The sequence below is a fragment of the Pinus tabuliformis genome, chromosome 6, assembly GCF_031772625.1.
Source record: "Pinus tabuliformis cultivar Carrire ecotype Pingquan chromosome 6, CPIR1, whole genome shotgun sequence".
In the NCBI taxonomy this organism is placed as follows: domain Eukaryota; kingdom Viridiplantae; phylum Streptophyta; class Pinopsida; order Pinales; family Pinaceae; genus Pinus; species Pinus tabuliformis.
This window is the reverse complement of record NC_142292.1, coordinates 337365525-337385659: the sequence shown is the minus strand read 5'-3', so window position 1 is coordinate 337385659 and position 20135 is coordinate 337365525. Positions and strand designations below refer to the sequence as shown.

The following is a 20135-nucleotide window of genomic DNA, read 5'->3' as shown; positions in this document are numbered from 1 at the left end:
GGGGCTTTATTTGATTTAATTTATCTCTTTATTAAATCATTCACATACTTTATTTAAAAATTGCTCAAAATAGATAATTATATAACCAGATTTTTAAGAATTTAAATAATTCTTTACATTTATTTTCTTTATAACCCATTTACTTTACACTTTTAAACTTAATATCATTGGTAATCGCTCATTAATCATGAGGTATTAAGTAATATGAGCTAATGGCCGAATGCGACTTTTCTATATGGAGTGTCAGGGTATTTAATATTTTAAGCAATTTTTAAAATATAGCTACTAGTGCAGTGCATGCGATACATGCATATGTAGCTATCATATGCATGCATCGTATGCATGCTAATATTCTCGTGCTCTCTATATTAATGATGGGTCATTACACTGCATCAGCCCCAGGAGGCCCTGCGTCAGCCCTAGGAGGCCTTGTGTCAGCTCTGGGAGCCTCTGCATCAGCCCCAGGAGGCCTTGCGTCAGCTCTGGGAGCCTCTGCGTCAGCCCTAAGAGGCCTTGCGTCAACTCTAGGAGCCTCTGCGTCAGTTGCGCTGGCCCCTCTGGTGCTCTGTGCAGCACTTGGCTGCCTCTGTGTGGCCCTATGTGAGCCCTTGTTGGCTCTGCTTCACTCTCCTGGTACAATCCCTGCCTTCTCTGTTTCTCTGTACTCAATGCCCCTCAGCTGCTCTCCCGATCACTGATTCTATCTCTCTTAGCAAACCGCGCTCTAGAGAATAGAATCACTGATAATCTGGTGTACCTCTCCAAGTGACCCTCAAGCCTCCTCTTATACTTTTCCCGTTGACATCTCAACGGCCGAGATTAAGTCCCTAATCAATGGCTAAGATTAAATTTGGTTTGATCCATGTCTTTTGGACCACTCTAACACAGATTCATGTTAATACACATTAATATTTTATTTTCCCCAAGTTTAGACTTGGGGACTCCATTAAAAATATTAATTATTTTAATATCTCCTGATCTATTTAGAATCTGCGCAAACCATTTTGGGTATTGGAGATCTCATGTTCCCCAACCTCTCCACCAAATTTTGTGGCTAGAGCACATCTAATGCTACCCCAAATCAACACTCCCTCTTAGTGAGGATTGTGCTCTAGCAACACTCCTAATTGAGTATTACTCTAATCATCCGGCATCGGTACCTATGCTGATGCTAGGCCTTCTTGCCCAACATCCTCTGCACCACTGCTTTCTGTACTGCTGCCCATGTTTCTGCCACTGCCACTACTGCATCTGTACGACAACTCCCTTTGCATTCGTGCTGCTGCTGGTCCTTCCTCCTAGCACTGCATTTGTACTGCACCTTCTCTCATTATGCTGCATCGTGCTGCCCACTGCTGCACTGCAACTCAGTTACTGAGAAGTACGTAATTGATCTCCCAACTGACCTCCCTGTTGGGCTAGAGACACCCACTGATGCTAAAGCTCCCTCTGCCGCTAACAATTGCTCCCAGTCTGACCTCTACGCTGCTGCAACAACTCCCTGCATCTCGCATCGTTGCACACCTCTCTGTGTCGTCTCGCACTGGTGCAACACTCCTGTGCCTCTCGCACTGCTGCAACACTCCTGTGCCTCTCGCACTGTTGCAGCTTGTTAGCTCTGCGCTGTCTCGGGACTCTTGCACTATAGCTCTCTCTGCCGCTCCATCCGCATTCGTCTCTACCCACTCAGCCAACCCTGCTACTCCTCGTTGGGGTTCCCGTAGCAAGGTCTAATCCAAGAGGTTGGGTACGTCGAGGATCCTGCCCCTCATCGCTTGTAGTCCACCTGACTACAGCTCGATGTCTCCCCACTTCCGCTCAAGTGGCATGTGTGCACTCATGGCACAGTCATCGTCTGTCAAAACTTCTTTCTCTACGTGTGTTGGCGCTACCTTAGTCTTGGAAGACTCTCCCTCACTCTTCTTCCTTGGGCACTGGGTTGCATAATGACCCATCTCCCCATAGTGGAAGCACTTGATCTTGGAGAGATCTTTCTTCTTCCGCTTCTCTTGCTTTCCCTCAGATGCTAGGGCCACATCCTCCTCCTCCTGCTGAACTTTGATCCCTTTGCTGCTGCTACCTGTCTTCGACTACCGTCTGATCTCTTCCTCGCGAAGAGCTGCCCACATCTCATCCCAAGGTAGGAGAGTCCTTCTGCCCAAGATACTTTGGACGAACACTTCCCAGTCTTCTGAGACAACATTCAGCGCTATCCTCACCATAAGCTCCTGATTTGGTGTCGCTCATATAGCAGTCAATTGGTCTCGGATCTCATTCTGTCCTCCGAGGAAGGTGTCAATCAATTGACCCTTCTTCATCTGATATGACCTCATATGGTTCTCGAGCAGCATTCTTCTTTGCACAGAAGTATGCTGGTATAGGTTCTTGAGAGCCTCCCACATCTCAACTGCCGTTTCCTTCTCGGCTATATGTGGTACCACATGATCCTTGACCTCGTCAAGGATAATGCACTTGGCCCTCGCCATGGCCTCTTCGTACTTGTCGTTATCATTGAGGTTGACTGGGATAGCTATAACCTTCAACGCGAAGTTCTTGACACGATTCCTGTCAAGCACTAATAAGATTCTAGCCTTTTAGACTGCGAAGTTCGATGCTTCGTCTAGTCTATCCTGGTCTCTTACCCCATGTAGTGCCATGACGCTCCTCTACTTCCCTCCTGGAAGTTCTTTGTTCGACTCCTCTGAGTCTCTACTTCCCATCTGGAAGTTCTCTTCTTGACTCCCTCTGAGTCCTGATTTCCCTCCTGGAAATCCTTTTGCCGCTTGTCGAGATGCCCCCTACTCTGATCGTCTTGTGCAACTGCACTGCTGATCTAGGTTCCTTGGCTAGAAACCCTCTGTAACAACTCCTCTGGCCCTGCTCTGTCAGGTACTGTTTTGACTATAGTACCTCACTAGCTCCACTCTGCAATATTTCCACAGCCTTCTAGATTTCAGCAACTGCCTGTCTGTGAACTGCGTTGGCCCCTCTCTGGCTCATGCTGGCTCTGCGTCTCCCCAGATGGGTTTGCGTGAGCCCTCTGGCCTTCTGCGTCAGCAACGCTAGCTTGTCTGAGGCTCTGCGCAGTTCTGGCTGGCTTTGCGTCACACTTCTTGGCTTTTGCGCTGCTAGAAACAGCTTTTGTCACCTCGGGACAGTTGTTTTCTGCTGCTATTACTCTGCTCGGTTGGTGTCTCTTACTCCTCCCGTGATCTGCAATCACGCTCTGATACCATGTTGAAGTTTCTAAGTTTATTTAGTTTAGAAACCCTTAATGCACTTTTTCTGATTTTACAAAGTAAATACTGAAAATAAACACCAGTGCATGCTCAACATATTACAGATTAGCAACTAAAAGAAACAAGCACAAACACACAACATGACACCATTAATTTTGGATCAATGTCCCCGGAAAAACCCAATGCGGGAAAATTGGTGCAGCTATCTGAGGGTTTTCTTATTAAGCAATATCAAAGTATAATCTGGGTGTCGAAACTGGGCTATGCAACAGAGAATTTCCTTAGTAGCTATACCTCATAGCAGTGTTGATAATATCGGTATCGGGAAAATATCGGCGAGGGTCCGGAAAATATCTTATCGAAAATATCGGCGAAAATATCGGCAAAATATCGGCAAGCATAAAAAATGCATAATATATTCATTTTTTTTCAGATTTCTAAACATATAAAGCAATAACAACATGAACTAAACACATTGGCACATAAATATGAAGAAAACACTGATATATATGATGTCAAATAGAAATGATACATCAAACTTCAAAGGCGATACCAAATCCTGCTGATCCCTGATAGTGATAAATTGATAATTGTCCAATCAAGGACTCAAACAAAAATTAAAATAACATCACACATCCTGCTGATCCCTGATAGTGATAATTGTCCAATCAAGGACTCAAACAAAACAACATCACATATATAAAACTTTAAAAGTATTTCATCATCATGAGTTATAAACTTATATGTAGCAAAAGTTGCAAAACAAATAAAACTAGCAGCTATCTATCTGAGACCATTGGCCTCTCCCTAGCAGCTTTCTTTCTGTCTTGTTCAACAATTGCTTCACGAGCTTTTTGTATAACCTCTGCACTAGAAACCATACAAGGCATGACATCTGCATCATATGCAGAGAGTTTAGCCAGATGGTATTTCAATCGTGTAATCCCTCCTGACATCTTGGTCCCACACAAGTTGCATGATATATATGCCTGATTTGCCCCACCAACAGCCTCCCCATACTCCCAAAATGGGTCCAAAGCTTTTGGCATATTTGACATTTGTAGTGAACTAATTCAAACCTAGGGCACAAAAAAAACAAAAAATTGGCATTAAATGAGTATAACTATACAGTGCCCAGCAAACACTCAAGAAACTATTTTAATTTTTAAAGCAACATCTTCATGTTCAGAATTTAAACAACAAAAGCAAGCATAAAAAATGCATAATATATTCATTTTTTTCAGATTTTTAAACATATAAAGCAATAACAACATGAAATAAACACATTGGCACATAAATATGAAGAAAACACTAATATATATGATGTCAAATAGAAATGATATATCAAAGGCGATACCAAATCGTGCTAATCCCTGATAATTGTCCATTCAAGGACTCAAATGTGGAGAACCAATACAAAATAACATCACATATAATAATAAAAGTATCTCATCATCATGAGTTACATGTAGCATAACAAATAAAACTAGCAGCTATCTATCTACTGCCCTCTCCCCCTTTTACGGGAAAACATGATGGGCTGTTTGTCAGGCCTGCCCCTAGTAGTAGAAGGCCCTGACACTGCCTCTGCACCTAATGTCAAATAATGAGTGATAGGCATGGAGCTATGCTCTCCTATATCTATAGCAGATGGTGTTGATGCTGATGCTCCCGCAGTGTCCTCCTCCAGCTCCTCCTGCTCCTCCTCTAAGTGCTGCTGCTCCTCTGACTCCGAGTCCTCCTCTTGCTGCCCCTGCTCTAATGGATCATCTGCCACTGGCTCCTCCAACCATGAAGGTGACTCCTCCAATATGGGCTCTTGAGACTCCACCCTCCACGGAGACAATACATCAATATTGTCTAAGGAAATGGCATCTGGATCCACTGGTGATTCTATTTGCCTCACTCGAAGTCGGATGTTGTAATGCACATACACCAAATCGTTGAGGCGTGCGAACTCCAACCTGTAAGAGTGTCAAAAAAAGTAATGAGTCTTGACTCTTGACACTTGAAGGTCATAAATTAAAAATTAAAAATTACAATAAGTGTAATTGCTCAACTGAAGGCTTGAGTTCAAAGTTATACCTGTTGCGCTTTTTGGCGTGTATTTTCTCAAATACACTCCAATTGCGCTCACACCCTGAAGAGCTACATGTTTGACTCAAGATTCGTATAGCCAAATTTTGCAAATTTGGTACCCTTGCACCATAGCTTCGCCACCAAAGATCTACAACAAAATAATGAAATAAAAAATTCAAAAACTTAAAAGTTAAAAGTTAAAACATAATTAAATTCAAATTTCTAATTTCTAATGAGTGATGACTTGTCACTTACGTGGCATGAAGAGGTCCCTTCCCTTAATGGCATCATCAAAGCCAAATAGGCCAACACAATCCTGATAACTATGTATCTCGCGGATGATTTTGCGACGAAGCTCAGAATCAGGTACCATCCTCTCAATACAGGAATGGAGCCCTTCCATCACCTCGCCATCAAAACGAAATTTGCATTTGTATGCAAATGCAGGGTTGAGGAAGAGTGCTGCTGCATGAATGGGTCGATGAAGCATCCCTGTCCACCGACTATCGATCACATCCCATAACATCATCTGCCTATTAAGGCCAGCAGAACCCTTGTCTGCATAATAGGAACGAATGGCCTCCTTGGCCCTATCCATGCCCTCATACAAATAAGGCATTGCAGGCTTCTCTCCATCCACCAATCTAAGAACCTTTACTATAGGTTCGCTAACTGCACATGCTTCTTGTACTCCACGCCAAAATGTCTCAGAGTACACCATTTTTTCAATGGCTCTCCCATCAGGTCTCCTGCTGTATCTACAACCACGCCAATCATCAGACACAAACATTTGCTTCAACTCGAACTGACATCGAAGCAAAGACTGGAGAGTAATAAAGGTTGTGGCAAAACGTGTGATGGCAGGACGCCGCAACTCCTTGTTTTTAGTGTACCTCCTCATAAGGCTAAGAACAAAAGCATGGTTATAAATAAACTTGGGGATGCTCCTAGCCATATCAACTGCCTCCTTGATGAAGGAGAGTTTCCCCATATCCTCAAGCAACAAATCAAGACAATGCGCTGCACATGGAGTCCAGAACAATGTGGGATGCCTCTCCATAAGCATTCTGCCGGCAGACACATAATTAGCTGCATTGTCTGTTACGACTTGCACCACATTCTGCACACCAATCTCCTGAATGAACCCATCTAACAACTCACATATCGTTGCTGCATCTTTGATATGTTCTGATGCATCCAACGATTTAATAAACATGGTACCTTTAGGACAATGTACCAAGAAATTTAGAAGGGTCCTACCCTTCCTATCTGTCCAACCATCAGACATCACTGTGCATCCAGTGACTTCCCATGTCTGTTTCAACTCCGCCAATCTAGAGTTGATGTCCTGTTTTTCTGCTTGAAGAATTGGCCCCCGCAACTCCTCATATGTGGCACTTTTGTACCCTGGGCCCACAACAGCAATAGCATCACACATTGGTTGCCAAAATGGATTGGTTTTTGTGATGCTGAGAGGTAAGTCGCTCCAAAAAATACACCTCCCCATGACTCTATCTGCTTCTTCCTTCTCCTTTTTTTTATAAAGCGATTTTATGCCAGGTTGTGCTCCAGCTCCTGTTCGTGGAACAAAAAATGATGACCTCGCATTCACACTAGCAGTAGCGCTAGCATGTGATGGTGTGCCAGTTGTGGAGCCCCTCCCACTAGGGCCAGTAGGGCCACTACCCTGAACATCAAAATCAGGAGAAGATATCCCAAAAGATCTACCTGCACGTTCAACTTTGTTTCTTTCCGCCTCTTCCTTCTTTCTGTCCTTTTCTTCAATTGCCTCAAGAGCTTTTCGTATAAGCTCCGGACTAGAAACTTTACAAATGCCAACATCATGTCCAGGGAGTCTAGCAAGATGGTATTTCAGTCGTGTAACCCCACCTGTCATCTTGTCCCCACACAATTTGCATGAAAGATATGCACGATTTGTCCCACCATCAGGGATCCCATACTCCCAAAATGGGTCCAAGTTTTTTGGCATATTTGTATTTTGTAGTGGGCTAACTCAAAAGGAAACCTACAGCACCAAAAAAAATTTGGAATTAGTAACTTAATAACTTAATAAGTAATACGAATTTACGAAATTCCATGGGTGCAGGTCTCAATATCAAATCCTCATTCTTCAAAGACAAATGGACTAAACTTTAACAAAGTTCTACAATCTGCAATCTTCACACAAAGGACCCTAGTCAAGCTATGTAGAAAAGAGTCAAAAGACATTAAAATCATAAAATATAAATGTATTCAATAACAGCGTTAGAGGACTGCGATTTGGCTGCTACAGGCAGTGTATACATTGAGGATAATAAAAGCATTTATATTTATGCTTCTAATGTTGGCTTATATGCTATCTTCTGAGGATAAGCAACTGTTGGGAAAGATTTCAATATGGTAGAGTGGGAGGGCAACTGTTGTGAAAGATTTCAATATGGTAGAGTGGGAAGGCAACTTTCCTAATCTCAGGCCAAAACATGGGATTATGCTCCATCTATTCTTCTAATATTGGTTCACTAACAATCTTTCTGAGGCTAAATGAGTGTTGAGAGGGGATTTTAATAAGGTAGACAAGTAATTGTAGGAGGTGAAATAAGAGTTGATGTAAAATAAAATCAACACATCAAGTTTTTAATGTGAATTGCAGCCATAAACATCATGATATTGGAGGCTGCTTTACATGGTCCAATACAAGAAGGCATCAGGAAAGAGTACTGGCAAAACATGACGTGTTAACTTTTAAGCCCCCAAAAAAGGATTAGTGTTTTCAAGAACTGAGAACAGATTTGTTGATGTTGGGTTGGATGCTACAGGGTTTGACCAAATTCTGTTGGTTACATGCATGTTGAGACTCATGAGTCATGACAGTGTGACAGTAACCTCATAAGGCAGTTACCTTTGACGGTGACTTTGGCGTTGTGTTGGTGACTTGAAGGCATGATTGTGTTCATGGCAAGAGTCCTTGATGAAGGATTATGTCAGTGACCTGTGAACTGGGTAGCAACCTTCTATAACAAGATCTTGATGAAAGTAATTAATGGCAGCATGACAGCAGTAATCTTGACATAGTGACCTGATGACTGTAATGATAGTTGTTGTGACATGACAGTGACCTTGTTATTACCATACAGACAGTGATCTTGCTAACAGTAACCTTGATATGTTTGGAGTCTGGACAGTATAGCAGATATATCTGAATGCAAAGGACCCTTTTACATGTGCAGAGAAACCTTATGGTTGTGTGGTATATAGATAAACCCTATGGCTGTGAGGATTATGGTAGTATAATAGTATTAACTTGAGAGTGGTAGTAGCGTTTTTGCGTATGGTAACAAACAACAAAATGTGACTAAGCAACCCTTTTGTGCAAGCGTTGAACCACATTTAATTTAGTCACCACAAACGATGCCCTCAATTGGAAATCACATAGATCAAAATTCTGTCACAAATGAAGACTGTGACTTCGAACTAACATTTCAATACAATATTACAAAACAATTATATCATCCCATTCGTCAAAACTTTGGTCACTTGGAAGTTTGGAACGAGGTTCGATATGTATGCAATTTGCTACGGAATAGTGCGACTGCCAGAACTACAGATCCACTGCAATTAAACCCTCCGCAGCCAAAGTATTAACGCTGGGGCATACGCATACCTGTAGGCTGTAAAGTTGTAAACCGGAACCCTCCGCAGCCAAAACCCTCCGCAGCGTCTCCAGGCTCCAGCTCTCACGAAACGGCGAAACAGAAATGGCTCATTTAGGGCCTAAACCCATTTTATAAAGGCTGCCGGCGATTTTTATGGTCGTCTCGCGATATTTGTTAAAATATCGCCGAAATTTCGTACATATCGCGATAAATTCGAAATGAGAAAATATCGCGCTATATTCCAGCCGAAATTTCGTTTCCATGAAAATCGCGCGATATTTACGATTTTCGCCGAAATATCGGCGATATTATCAACACTGCCTCATAGTTTGAGAGAAATCTCCTTGATGAAACCTCGGAAAATCCTTCTGGCAGCTCCTCAACACAAAACTGCTCTGCAACCCTAGCGTCTGCCCAAACTAGATTGCGTTAGCCCTTCTCTGTCTCACGCTGGCCTTGCGTTAGCCCCAGGAGGCGCTGTGTCAGCTCTGGGAGCCTCTGCGTCAGCTGCGCTGGCCCCTCTGGTGCTCTGTGCAACACTTGGCTGTCTCTGCGTGGCCCTGCGTGAGCCCTTGCTGGCTCTGTGTCACTCTCTCGGCACAACCCCTGCCTTCTCTGTTTCTTTGTACTCAATGCCCCTCAGCTGCTCTCCCGATCACTGATTCTATCTCTCTTAGCAAACCCTGCTCTGGAGAATAGAATGACTGATCATCTGGTGTACCTCTCCAAGTGACCCTCAAGCCTCCTCTTATACTTTTTTTGTTGTCATCTCAACAACCGAGATTAAGTCCCTAATCAACGACTAAGATTAGATCTGGCTTGATCCTTGTCTTTTGGACCACTCTAACACAGATTCATATTAATACACATTAATATTTTATTTTCCCTAAGTTTAGACTTAGGGACTCCATTAAAAATATTAATTATTTTAATATCTCCTGATTTGTTTAGAATTTGCCCAAACCCTTTATGGGTATTGGAGATCTCATGTCCCTCAACCTCCACCAAATTTCGTGGCTAGAGCACATTCGATGCTACCCCAAATCAACACTCGGCTGATGCCTTTAGTTATCCTGTGATCTACAACCATGCTCTGATACCATGTTGGAATTTTAAGTTTAACCCGTTAGAAATTCTTCCTGTACTATCCGATTTATTTCTTCCTACTTGTTCAATTACCTAACAAGTTATTTACCATGTAAATACTGAAAATAAATACAAGTACAGTATCAACACATACAGATCATCAACTGAAAGTAAACAAGCACACAAGTGACACCATTGTTTTTCGACTAATGTCCCTGGAAAGACCCAATGTGGGAAAACCTATGCAGCTATTTACAGGGTTTTATTATTATACAGTTTCAGAATGCAACCTGGTGCCAGAAATGGCTCACCCAACAGAGAATGCCCTTTACGGTAGTACCTCTCCTCGGAGACAAATATTCCAGCTAAATAATCACCAGATGAACAATCCCACAACAATGCAGCTTCTGCTGCTCTGCGTCACTCTGATAGGGATTGCATCACCCTATCTGGCTCTCCAGCTTTCAGTTTGTCCCACGAAATGCTCCCAGCGCCGCCTCTAGGCCCTGTGTCAGGGTCGTTGGGCTCTGCGTCAGCTTCTGGAGCCTTTGCGTCAACCTCTAGGCCCTGTGTCAGGGTCGTTGGGCTCTGCGTCAGCTTCTGGAGCCTTTGCGTCAACCTCTAGACCCTCTGCGTGTCACGCGCTGACCCTCTTTGGCTCTACGTAGCTCCTGGCTGCCTTTGCGTGGCCTTTAGCTAGCTTTGCGTCCCTCTCCCGGCTCTGCACTGATCCTCTTGGTACTAAGTCTGTGTCCCTCTCCTGGCTCTGCGCTGATCCTCCTGGTACTAACTTTGCGTCTCTGCTATGTATTCATTGCCCCCTCAGCTACAACTCTGATCACTCATTTTCCTCAGCAAACCCTGCCCTAGAAAATCTAGTTCTTGATCTCTCTCAGTGTGTTCTCCAACTGACCCTCAAGCCGCCTCTTATACTTTTCTCGTTGGTCCATCAACGGGCGAGATTAAATCTCTAATCAACGGCTTAGATTAGATTTGGCTTGATCCATGACTTTTGCACCATTCTAACCCAGTTTTATATTAATACCCTTTAATATTTTGTTTTTCCTAAGTTTAGATTTAGGACCTCTATTAAAATATTAATTATTTTAATATCTCCCTAACCGGTTAGATTCTGCCCAAACCATTTATGGGTCTTGGAGATCTCATGTGCTTTAGCCTCTCCACCAATTTTTGTGGCTAGAGCACATCCGATGCTACACCAAATCAACATGGATTATCTCCGAATCTTTGGTTGTCTTGTATATATTTGTGAAAATTTCAAGTCTGAAATCCTTTTGCAACAACTGGAAATTAATTTTCTAATTGTTAATTAATTTAACAATTTATTTGTTACGGTTAATATCAAATAATTCACATTGCAGCCTTCACAAATAAACTGTGGAAGAAAATAGCATTGGAAATTGAGAAAATATAGCACACACACACAACATTTACATAGTTATTTTTGGACAAATGTTCCCATAAATCCCAACTTGGGAAAACCGGTGCAACAATTGAGGGTTTAATTATTATGTAGCAGTGAGAAATTCTGAGTACAATAATCTGGATGCCAAAATCTAGCTATCCGGCAGAGAAAACACTGGCAAAAATATCTAGAGGGAAATTACCCTCACTCCGGGCAATTTCAGCACTGGACTGCCTCTGAAAGGTAAACCGTCCAACTGGGCTTCAATAACCTTTCCTCAACATCATCGGAGGTTAACAATTGAGTTTTTTCTAATTCACCAATGTCAATAACCTTTGCATTTAATTAGATTAACCCACTTTTATCTTATAAAAGTCAATTGCTTTAATAATTAAACTAATCGCTAAGGTTAAAGGGTAATTCGGTGACTTTCGCATGTCTAGACGCTTAGACCTATGCAAAAGTACCTGCCTGAGCCACTAGGATCAACATCAGGTATGTTCTTATGGATTTGAGAGTAATTATTATGTATGAACAGGTACCTTGACCATTAATAGTTATGGAGCAGTTAGTATTGCTGCTTGTTTATTGCAGTGCATTACCTTTCATCAATATCAGATATGCTGATACCCATGTTTTAGTTCCTAGTTGTTGAATTATAATCCTTTTACGAGGTTTGAATACAATGGAAAGTACAGAACCCCAAATTTGTATCATGGTTGCATTGGGTGATCTTCTTGAATGAATTACAGAATGACTGCTTCCTTATTGCAAATAAAATTTTCTTTTAATTGATGAAATAAAATTTTAAATATCATGTAATTTGGTTGTCGCAGGTTCTAGCTGAAGACTTGCCACGTATTTTGTCAGGGCTGTCATTCCCAAAATCAATGCATTGGAATACCAAGGCATGCACTCACTGTAAAACTTGGATTGGCTACAATATTTATTTTTCAATGATAACTAGTTATCCGTTTCTTAGTAGTTTACTGGTATCTGATATTTCTTCATCCTTTTAGAAGATAGACTTTTGGGTCCATTATTTATGTTTGTTCATTTTTGTAGACCTCTTTTAGCAGACCCATAAGATGGATTCTAGCTTTACACGGTGATGCAGTGGTCCCGTTTACATATGCAGGTATCTTGAGGTAAAAACATATTTCTGTATTGTTACGCATATTAAGGATGTTACATGTGGAAAAATATCCTATTTGTGTTATTACTGTGATTTGAATGGAGTTAAGCTTTCATCAATTTTATTTTTCTGATATTCAGAGCTGTTCATTATTTTTGGATTATATATATATATATATTTGTCATTTATTTTCCAAGGAATCTGTCGTGTAAAACCTTCCCAGTACTTCCCCATGATTCATGGATGGTAATCAGGTTAAATTGGTAGCCCTATTATGGAGTGTAACCCCGAGGGGATCAAGGGAGTTCAACCCATGACCTTCCCAATTTTGATGCAGAGATAAGTTGTCTCACGTCTGGCTCATGATCACTTGAGCTAACCCTCTGGGCTTACTATGTATGCTCATTGTGTTTGAGTTTGTAGCGAGTATTGTTTTCTTTTTTCCCTCTAATTTAACAATTGCTTCTCATATTACATTAAAGGGCATTTTCTTTATATTGAGTGTTACATTTGAGAGTTGAGGGCTGATAACAATGATTTTCTTGCCTCACCTAGGAAAAATCCAACATGCCAGCTGTTGTTCTTATCTCTGAGGAATATACATCTTTTCACAAGGTAACAAGCCTAGTGGTAAATTGATCAGCTCGCTCAACCTTGGTGTCTGAAAGGTTGTATGAGCCCTGATAGTCATTACACATAGCCGTCACGAATGAAACATGCAAGTCTGAAATAATCCATTAGGATCACACACGCAAACACTCAAACATGGTTTGAATGGATGATTGATACACTTGAACAATGTGAGGTCTTTATTTGGTGCTTGAACAGAAAGGTCACATTGAAGCATTGTGAGTTTAGGTTTAATTTATTTTATATATCAAGGTTTTATTTTATATTTTATATTATTTAATATTAGGTATATTACATGTCATCCCTACCTGGGATGCTTTGTCCATAAAGTAATTAAAGAAACTCGTTGAAAAGGCATTTGAAGCTTTAGACACTATTGCTACTTTAGAGACATGCCAATCCATCCTAGGTTGATATTCTCCAGGATTGCTTGTTGACAAGGTTCTTGGATAAAACTTCTTGGATCACGATTCTAAGGACTACTTTGATCTGGAAATGAGATTCTATGGAATATAGGAAAAATATTATGTTTCTTCATATTAATGTTGTTAAGTTGATCAATTAAGGTGACAATTATTACGATTAGGATGCCAATAATGTGTCTTAGAAAGTTCTTTCTTCTTCAGCTCGACTATTATTCTCTTGATTCACCTTATTAGGTTTTATTATCTTTGTCATTCTATTGACCATTGATATTCCATTAATACTGACAATTAGACTTTTATCTTTGTTCCAATTTGTTGAGGCTTCTGTATTCATAATTTGTATTTCGACACCTAAAAATATTCCTAGTTCAGTTTGGTCAATCAATGTCTCTTTCTTGGCAACTTGTACAACAATTTTCACCTTTCCACATTTTGTAAAATTTTAACTTTTGTGAGCAAGGTAGTGTTTAAAATTTTAAAATGAGAACTTTCCCCATCCTCTTTTGACAGATACTTGTTAAAATTTTGCATCTTATCTTTATTATCTTGCTATTTATGTTGTGATTTGTAAATGTCTTGTTGATACTTTCCTACTTCACGTTTTAAGCAATCAATTTCCCTTGCTTAGAACATGCTTCACTTTGCTAATTGATCTCTTCAAATGATTGCATTAAAGGTTTCACTTTTTACTTTTATTTTCATCATGTTTGTCCATGTCTGGGAATATGAGAAAATATTCAAAAACAAATGACCAAAAGTTTTTTTTTTTAATGTCCAACTAATGACTAGAAATAAGTCAATGACATTTCTAAGTGTTAAATTTCTAATACCAACTAGATTTATTTTCTCAATGCAATTTAATTTATCCCCAACAATTTATTTATTTACCCAAATAATTACCGAATCACCAACAAATAAAATCACTGGTATTTTTAACTTTTAGAATTAAACATATGCAACGGAAATAAACAGAGATCAATCACACATTGCAAAATAAAATCACCCACAACAATTCTCTGTCATTTCATTACCTAGAAAATCTGGGTTTTTTAACCCACAAAGATACAAGGAAAAATGCAAAACCCCAGAACCTGTAACATAACTCCCTCGGAATGAATTTTGTCCAAGGTAACTCAGCCTCAAGGAAATTAGCCTTTGGATGAAATTAGCCTAGAGAACATGACCCAATCTATTTTTCCAACAACTTGACCCGCGCCTTCCTTGCATGCCAATGATGCACACTAGGGAAAACTCAACTCTCTAGCAACTTGATTCTGCAATCTCTTCCTACTCGATCCTCCAAGATTCACACATACCCATGTTGATTTCTGGTAGCATCGGATGTGCTCTAAGTTTGAAATTTTGCATGGAGGCTTGGGCACATGTATTCCAAAGAACCCAGAAAGCGTTTTGGGAAATTCCACCTAAAAACAATTTTATTAAAATAATTAATTATTTTTTATGGAACCCTAAGTCTAAACTTAGGAAAATAAAATAATTAATGGGTATTAATTTAACTGTGGGTATAACTTCTAAAAGAAGACGAGGATCAAGCATAAATGATCTTAGCCATTGATTAGCTTCTAGTTTTGGCCGTTGAATGTCAATGAGAAGATTATTTAAGGAGGCTTGAGGGTCATTTGGAGAACACACAGAGAGTTCAAAAGTTCTATTTTCTGAAGCAGAGCAGAGGAGTTGCCGAGAGATTTTTGATAGTGGGCCATAACAGTGAGGGGTAGGGATAGTTGGGTTGGAGTATCTTCTCCAGGACCTAGGATAAGCAGCAAAGGGAAACAGAGAGACACGAGAAGGGTTGATGTTGGGCCAAAAGGGCTCATGCAGAGCTAGAAGGGCTCACAGAGAGATAGCGTAGTCATCCAGAACAAAAGTCCGAGTTTTGCAGAGGAGCTGACATTTCTGAGTCGGGAGGGCTGGAAATTGCTCCAGAAGGCAAGACATTTCCCAGTTGAGCTGACGCAGGGCCTACACTGGGCCAACGTAGAGATAGCCAGGGACATTTGGTTCAGCTGCCGGAACAGCTGGGACTTGCCGTGTAGAGTGAGGTAATCCCACTAAGTTTTTTTGCCAATTTATTTTCTCTGTAACTGAATTGTTGGAAGGGCATCCAGAGTTGTATTCAGAATTACTGCATAATAATAAAAACGCTCAGAGCTGCTGTACCGGTTTTCTTGCATTGGGTTTTTTGGGGGACATTTGTCCAAAAAATATTGTGTCACTTGTGTAAATTTTTTCTCTATTGTTCTATTCTTGTTTTGGGCATATTATTTAATTGGTGTACACTGCAGTGTATTAGCTTCGAAATTTGTTGTAGGAAGCAGTAAATAATTTGTTTAAGGAATTAACAAATAGGAGAAGTTTAATCAATGCTATAGTAGTTGATTTGGGTGGGATTCTCGAATTTTCACGACACTTGCACTTCTTTCTTTCAAATTCACCATTTTGTTCTAGGTTATATGGTATGGTGGTCTATTTCTTGATTCCAGCTTCTTTGCAGAAGTCAGTGAAATCTTTTGAAGTGAACTCTCCTCTATTGTCAGATGTGAAAATTTTGATTTTCTTTCCAATTTGTTTTTCTAACAGAGCTTTGAAGTCTTTGAAGATGTTAAATCTTTGAATGTGTTAAATGCTTGAATTTTTCTTTTCAAAAAGAAAATCCATGTCTTGCGAGAAAAATCTGTTGAGAAATCTAAGGGGCAACTAGATTAAGTGATTTCTCTTTTGTTGATAACTGCTTGTGATATATTTTTACTTAACTTGATTAGCTTCTTCTTTCACTTGTTTATTATTAGTGTTCTCTTCATCAAACAACTACCAAACCATAAAGAACAATAAGACAAGAGGACACAAAATATAGGTGATCAACCAGGGCCAAAACCTCTCCAACTGAGAGGAAAACCCAACATAATTCTTCTGTTCTTATAGACCTTCAATTGACGAATTCCAAGACCTATGACCCTTGACGAAGACCCTCCAAGACCAAGTCAAATCTTTTCTGCTTTCCAGCAAGTTCTACAATTCGATCCCCACTAGATTCTTCTGCATTTACCTTGTTACCCGTCATTTTGTGGGTGATATCCGTAGGAGAAAATTTCTCTCCAAGATGGTTTTCAGCCAGCAGCCAACAACCCCTTGCAGCCACCAACTAGCTCGTTGTGCTATTTCTCCGCCACTTGAGCCAACCATGCGTTCCCTCACCCATCTGCCATGATCATATGTTTGAAGGTGGGCCTCTCGAACTTAAAGGTATGCCTTGTCATTTGGTAATTGAGTATTGTAGTTTGCTTATCATGAACACTTCTGGGCATGGATTAATGGGGGGAATCAGTCGAAAGAATGGGCTAGGTCTGTGCTCTTGTCCCCTAGGCCCCTTTTTGGATATTAACCTTGGATTCTAGTCCCGTGGGACCTCTTTTACTGACACTTTGGCTTTAGGGATGGTACTTCATGGGAAACCTTGATTTTGGTTGCGTGGTCCCGCTCCCTCATCCACATATAATGCCCCCTTTCCACTTATTATAACCCCATTCATCATTTCTCCCACTTGGGTCCACATTCCTCCACTTTCCCCTCCCCTTGCCCACACCTTGGGTTGAGCCTGGAATAATGTCTCAAAGGTTGATGCAGCTGAAAGTAAAAGTAAAAGCATAATTGGCCACGTTCAACAGGAAAATGTAACACAAAATGCAAAAGCCAATACATGAGCTCTACCCCATCATTATGGCCATCACCCTGGTTCCTATAGGCCCTAGATGAACCTCTTTTATCATTTAGGAACCCATGATTGCACCAACCCTTGGTGGGCAATGAACCTCTCTACCTTAAAGGGGGTATCCACTGCCATATCTCACACATCATGCTCTTACCCCTTGAGCCTCGAGCAGTTAATTAAAGAAAAATCATAAAAAGGCAAAATGCAGATAAAGAAGGGTAGAAAAATCAAGGCCGGGGCACCTCATGTACTAAACTTGCTCCCTCGTATACATTATATACCCAAGTGTGAACTTCCCTTTTAATAGCTACCCTTGTACCCCAGCATGTGGCTCAAGGCTACCCCTTTTCATTTCCTACTCCATTCATCTCTTTATCACATGCCACCACCTTTTAAACGATGTATGTTGGACATATTATCCCCTTTAGAAGTAGAAACCACCTAATGGGATACTTGAATAACTCCGTTTGGAGCTTGGAGACATTAGCAATAGCACATGCGAAAGCCCGTTATGGAAAGGCATACCATTATGAAGTCCCCACCTGTTGTCCATGGTTTGTAAGCTCTTTTACTCGATTTCCTTGATGACTTGTTGTACTGGAAGGCTAGGGGACGCATTGGATCTTATGCAGGACTGTAGATGGTCTCCATCTTGGGTTTGGTCTCCCTATATAAGGTCCAAATCCTCCGAAGGGCTACATTGGCACATGTAGGGCGTGTGTTGAGAGCCATGGGCCTCCACAGCAGTAAACAACACTCCATGGATCCCTTGAGATGTTCAAAGTGTGCTGGAGATTCACCCATTGGACAAGGAAGATGCACCTGGTTCACCTTTACCCAGCCAACCCCACAGTTGTACCATGCACTTGGCAGATGAACCAGGACTTGTATGTTGATATGGCATCACTTACACCATCATCTGAGCCCTTACAGATTGTCTACAGGCATCTTCGGCTTACATGGAGACCCATGAGGTGACTTGTGTGCCCTCACAGCCATTGGGATGACCACAGGTTTATTATGTGGAGAATAAGGGGCCAACCCCTTTCCTCCTTACTTTTGGAAGTCCAATTCATCATTTTGGCACTTATGGACTTCTTCAGGTCCCTCAGAGAGCCCAACGACACGCATTATTGATTATTCGACCTCTTGGAAGGCTTATTATTTTGTTTATGAGCTAGTTTGGCGGGTTTGTCACCAATAGATAGTTATTTGCACATTATTTTAGTTGATGGGCTATTGTAGGCTCAAATTAGGTAATTCGAACTCCTAACGAGTGTATAAATAGGAGAGACATGAATTCATTTTGTATCATCACTTGGATTGGATCATTCTCTCTCTTGAGAATTTCACACTTCTTTCTTGGAGGATGAGTTGGAGCATGGATGAATTTTGATGTTTGGATTTGATTTTCTTATCTTGGAGCTTCTTTATTGGAAAATGTATTGATGGTTGGATATATTCTCTTACATCTAAGTATGATATTGATGTTATTTTCTTTTACTTTGTCACATACATTGATCATGGGATTTTCACTATTTTAGGGCTAATTGTTGCATGCAGTTACTACTTCATTGTGGAATTATGTTTCTACATATCATATCTCTATGTATGGGACATGTTTGTTGAACGAATTGTCCTAGAGATTGAATTTATCTTGATAAGCCATCTTCATTTGCAAGCGAAGTATAAATGCTTTAAGGTCACTTTCTTTTTTGCCCCAACATTGGACGAAGTTGCCCCTAGAGCCTCCTTGAGCAAGAGATGAGATCCGTCTTCATAATTCTCCTTGACTCCATATCCCCAAAAGGAATCAGGCACTGATCCACCATAAGGTGATCACCTTAAAACCTTTTTCTCAACCCTTTCCCCCTCTTTTCTAGGTCTAGCCACGTTGGGCCACCTAGGGCATCACTTTCTCGACAAAGTAGCCATAGAAAAAGTTCGATCTCCTAGCCTCTATTGCGCTGGTGTGTCCTCAAGGTCTCCTCCAAATTTGAAGAAATTTCGACGGTGGGATTGTGAGATACCCCAAGCCTTAACTCTTAGATCAAACTTCGCCCTGGTGTTCCCTAAGCTAGTACCTCATAGGATCAATTTGACACCTCTAAGCAAAAGCTCTTGTTTTGATCCTTTCCCCTTGCTTGTCTGGGTTAAGATCATCATTGGTTGCTAAACTCCCTCCCCTTAACCTAGGCTGGGTCCACTTGGTCCTGTGTGGTCCCATACCTTTGAAAGGTTAATTCTTCAAGAACCATTTGGGAAACGAAGTTCAATAGTAATTTTAGGGATTGGGAAACTCCCTTACAAGGCATATTCCTTAAACCTAACCCTTGAATCCTCACCTCCTTCTAGAAAGCTTGGTATCTTGTTTGAAGAGCAAGCTAGCTCCATTCTTAACCTCCTTCTAGCAAAGGGATCATTAAGGTCACTTCACATCCATTTGTTGATTCATCCTTAACAAGTGACTTTCCATATACCGGGTCTCCTTGTTAATCAAGGTTGTCATTGATGTCAATATGGCAGTGTTTGTGATGGCAAATTCTTGTGATCATAATGTTGCCCATGAAGGATCCAAGGATTGAATACAGACGTAATAGAAATAGTGGAACCAAGGAGGAAGGCTATCGGAAGCTGAGGAAAGCCAAAGAGTAAGAGGAAGAAGTTATTGAAAGCTAGCAAGAGAAGATAAGCAATTTATCGGAAGCAGTTTATAGGGAGGAGTTAAGATA

The 20135-nt window shown here is 40.9% G+C and overlaps 2 protein-coding genes across 9 annotated transcripts in view; one reads left to right on the top strand and one right to left on the bottom strand.

Moving 5' to 3' along the window:
• EDD1 (glycine-tRNA ligase) overlaps nt 1-20135 on the top strand; it is a 508476-nt gene that overhangs the window by 176602 nt on the left and 311739 nt on the right. For all 8 annotated transcript variants that reach the window (XR_016256845.1, XM_089415669.1, XM_089415674.1 and 5 more), the window contains 2 exons: nt 12320-12391; nt 12549-12631. Coding sequence is in view for 7 of the 8 variants with exons in the window: in XM_089415669.1 (XP_089271795.1) it covers nt 12320-12391; nt 12549-12631 (155 nt within the window). In the remaining variant the exon portion in view is untranslated. The remainder of the gene's footprint in view (nt 1-12319; nt 12392-12548; nt 12632-20135) is intronic.
• On the bottom strand, nt 4571-5691 carry LOC149258674 (uncharacterized). Its single transcript, XM_089433936.1, has 3 exons — nt 5574-5691; nt 5325-5466; nt 4571-5203 (listed from the first exon to the last, which is right to left on the bottom strand). The coding sequence occupies exons 1-3, from the start codon at nt 5689-5691 to the stop codon at nt 4741-4743; spliced, it is 723 nt and encodes a 240-aa protein (XP_089290062.1). The 3' UTR covers nt 4571-4740.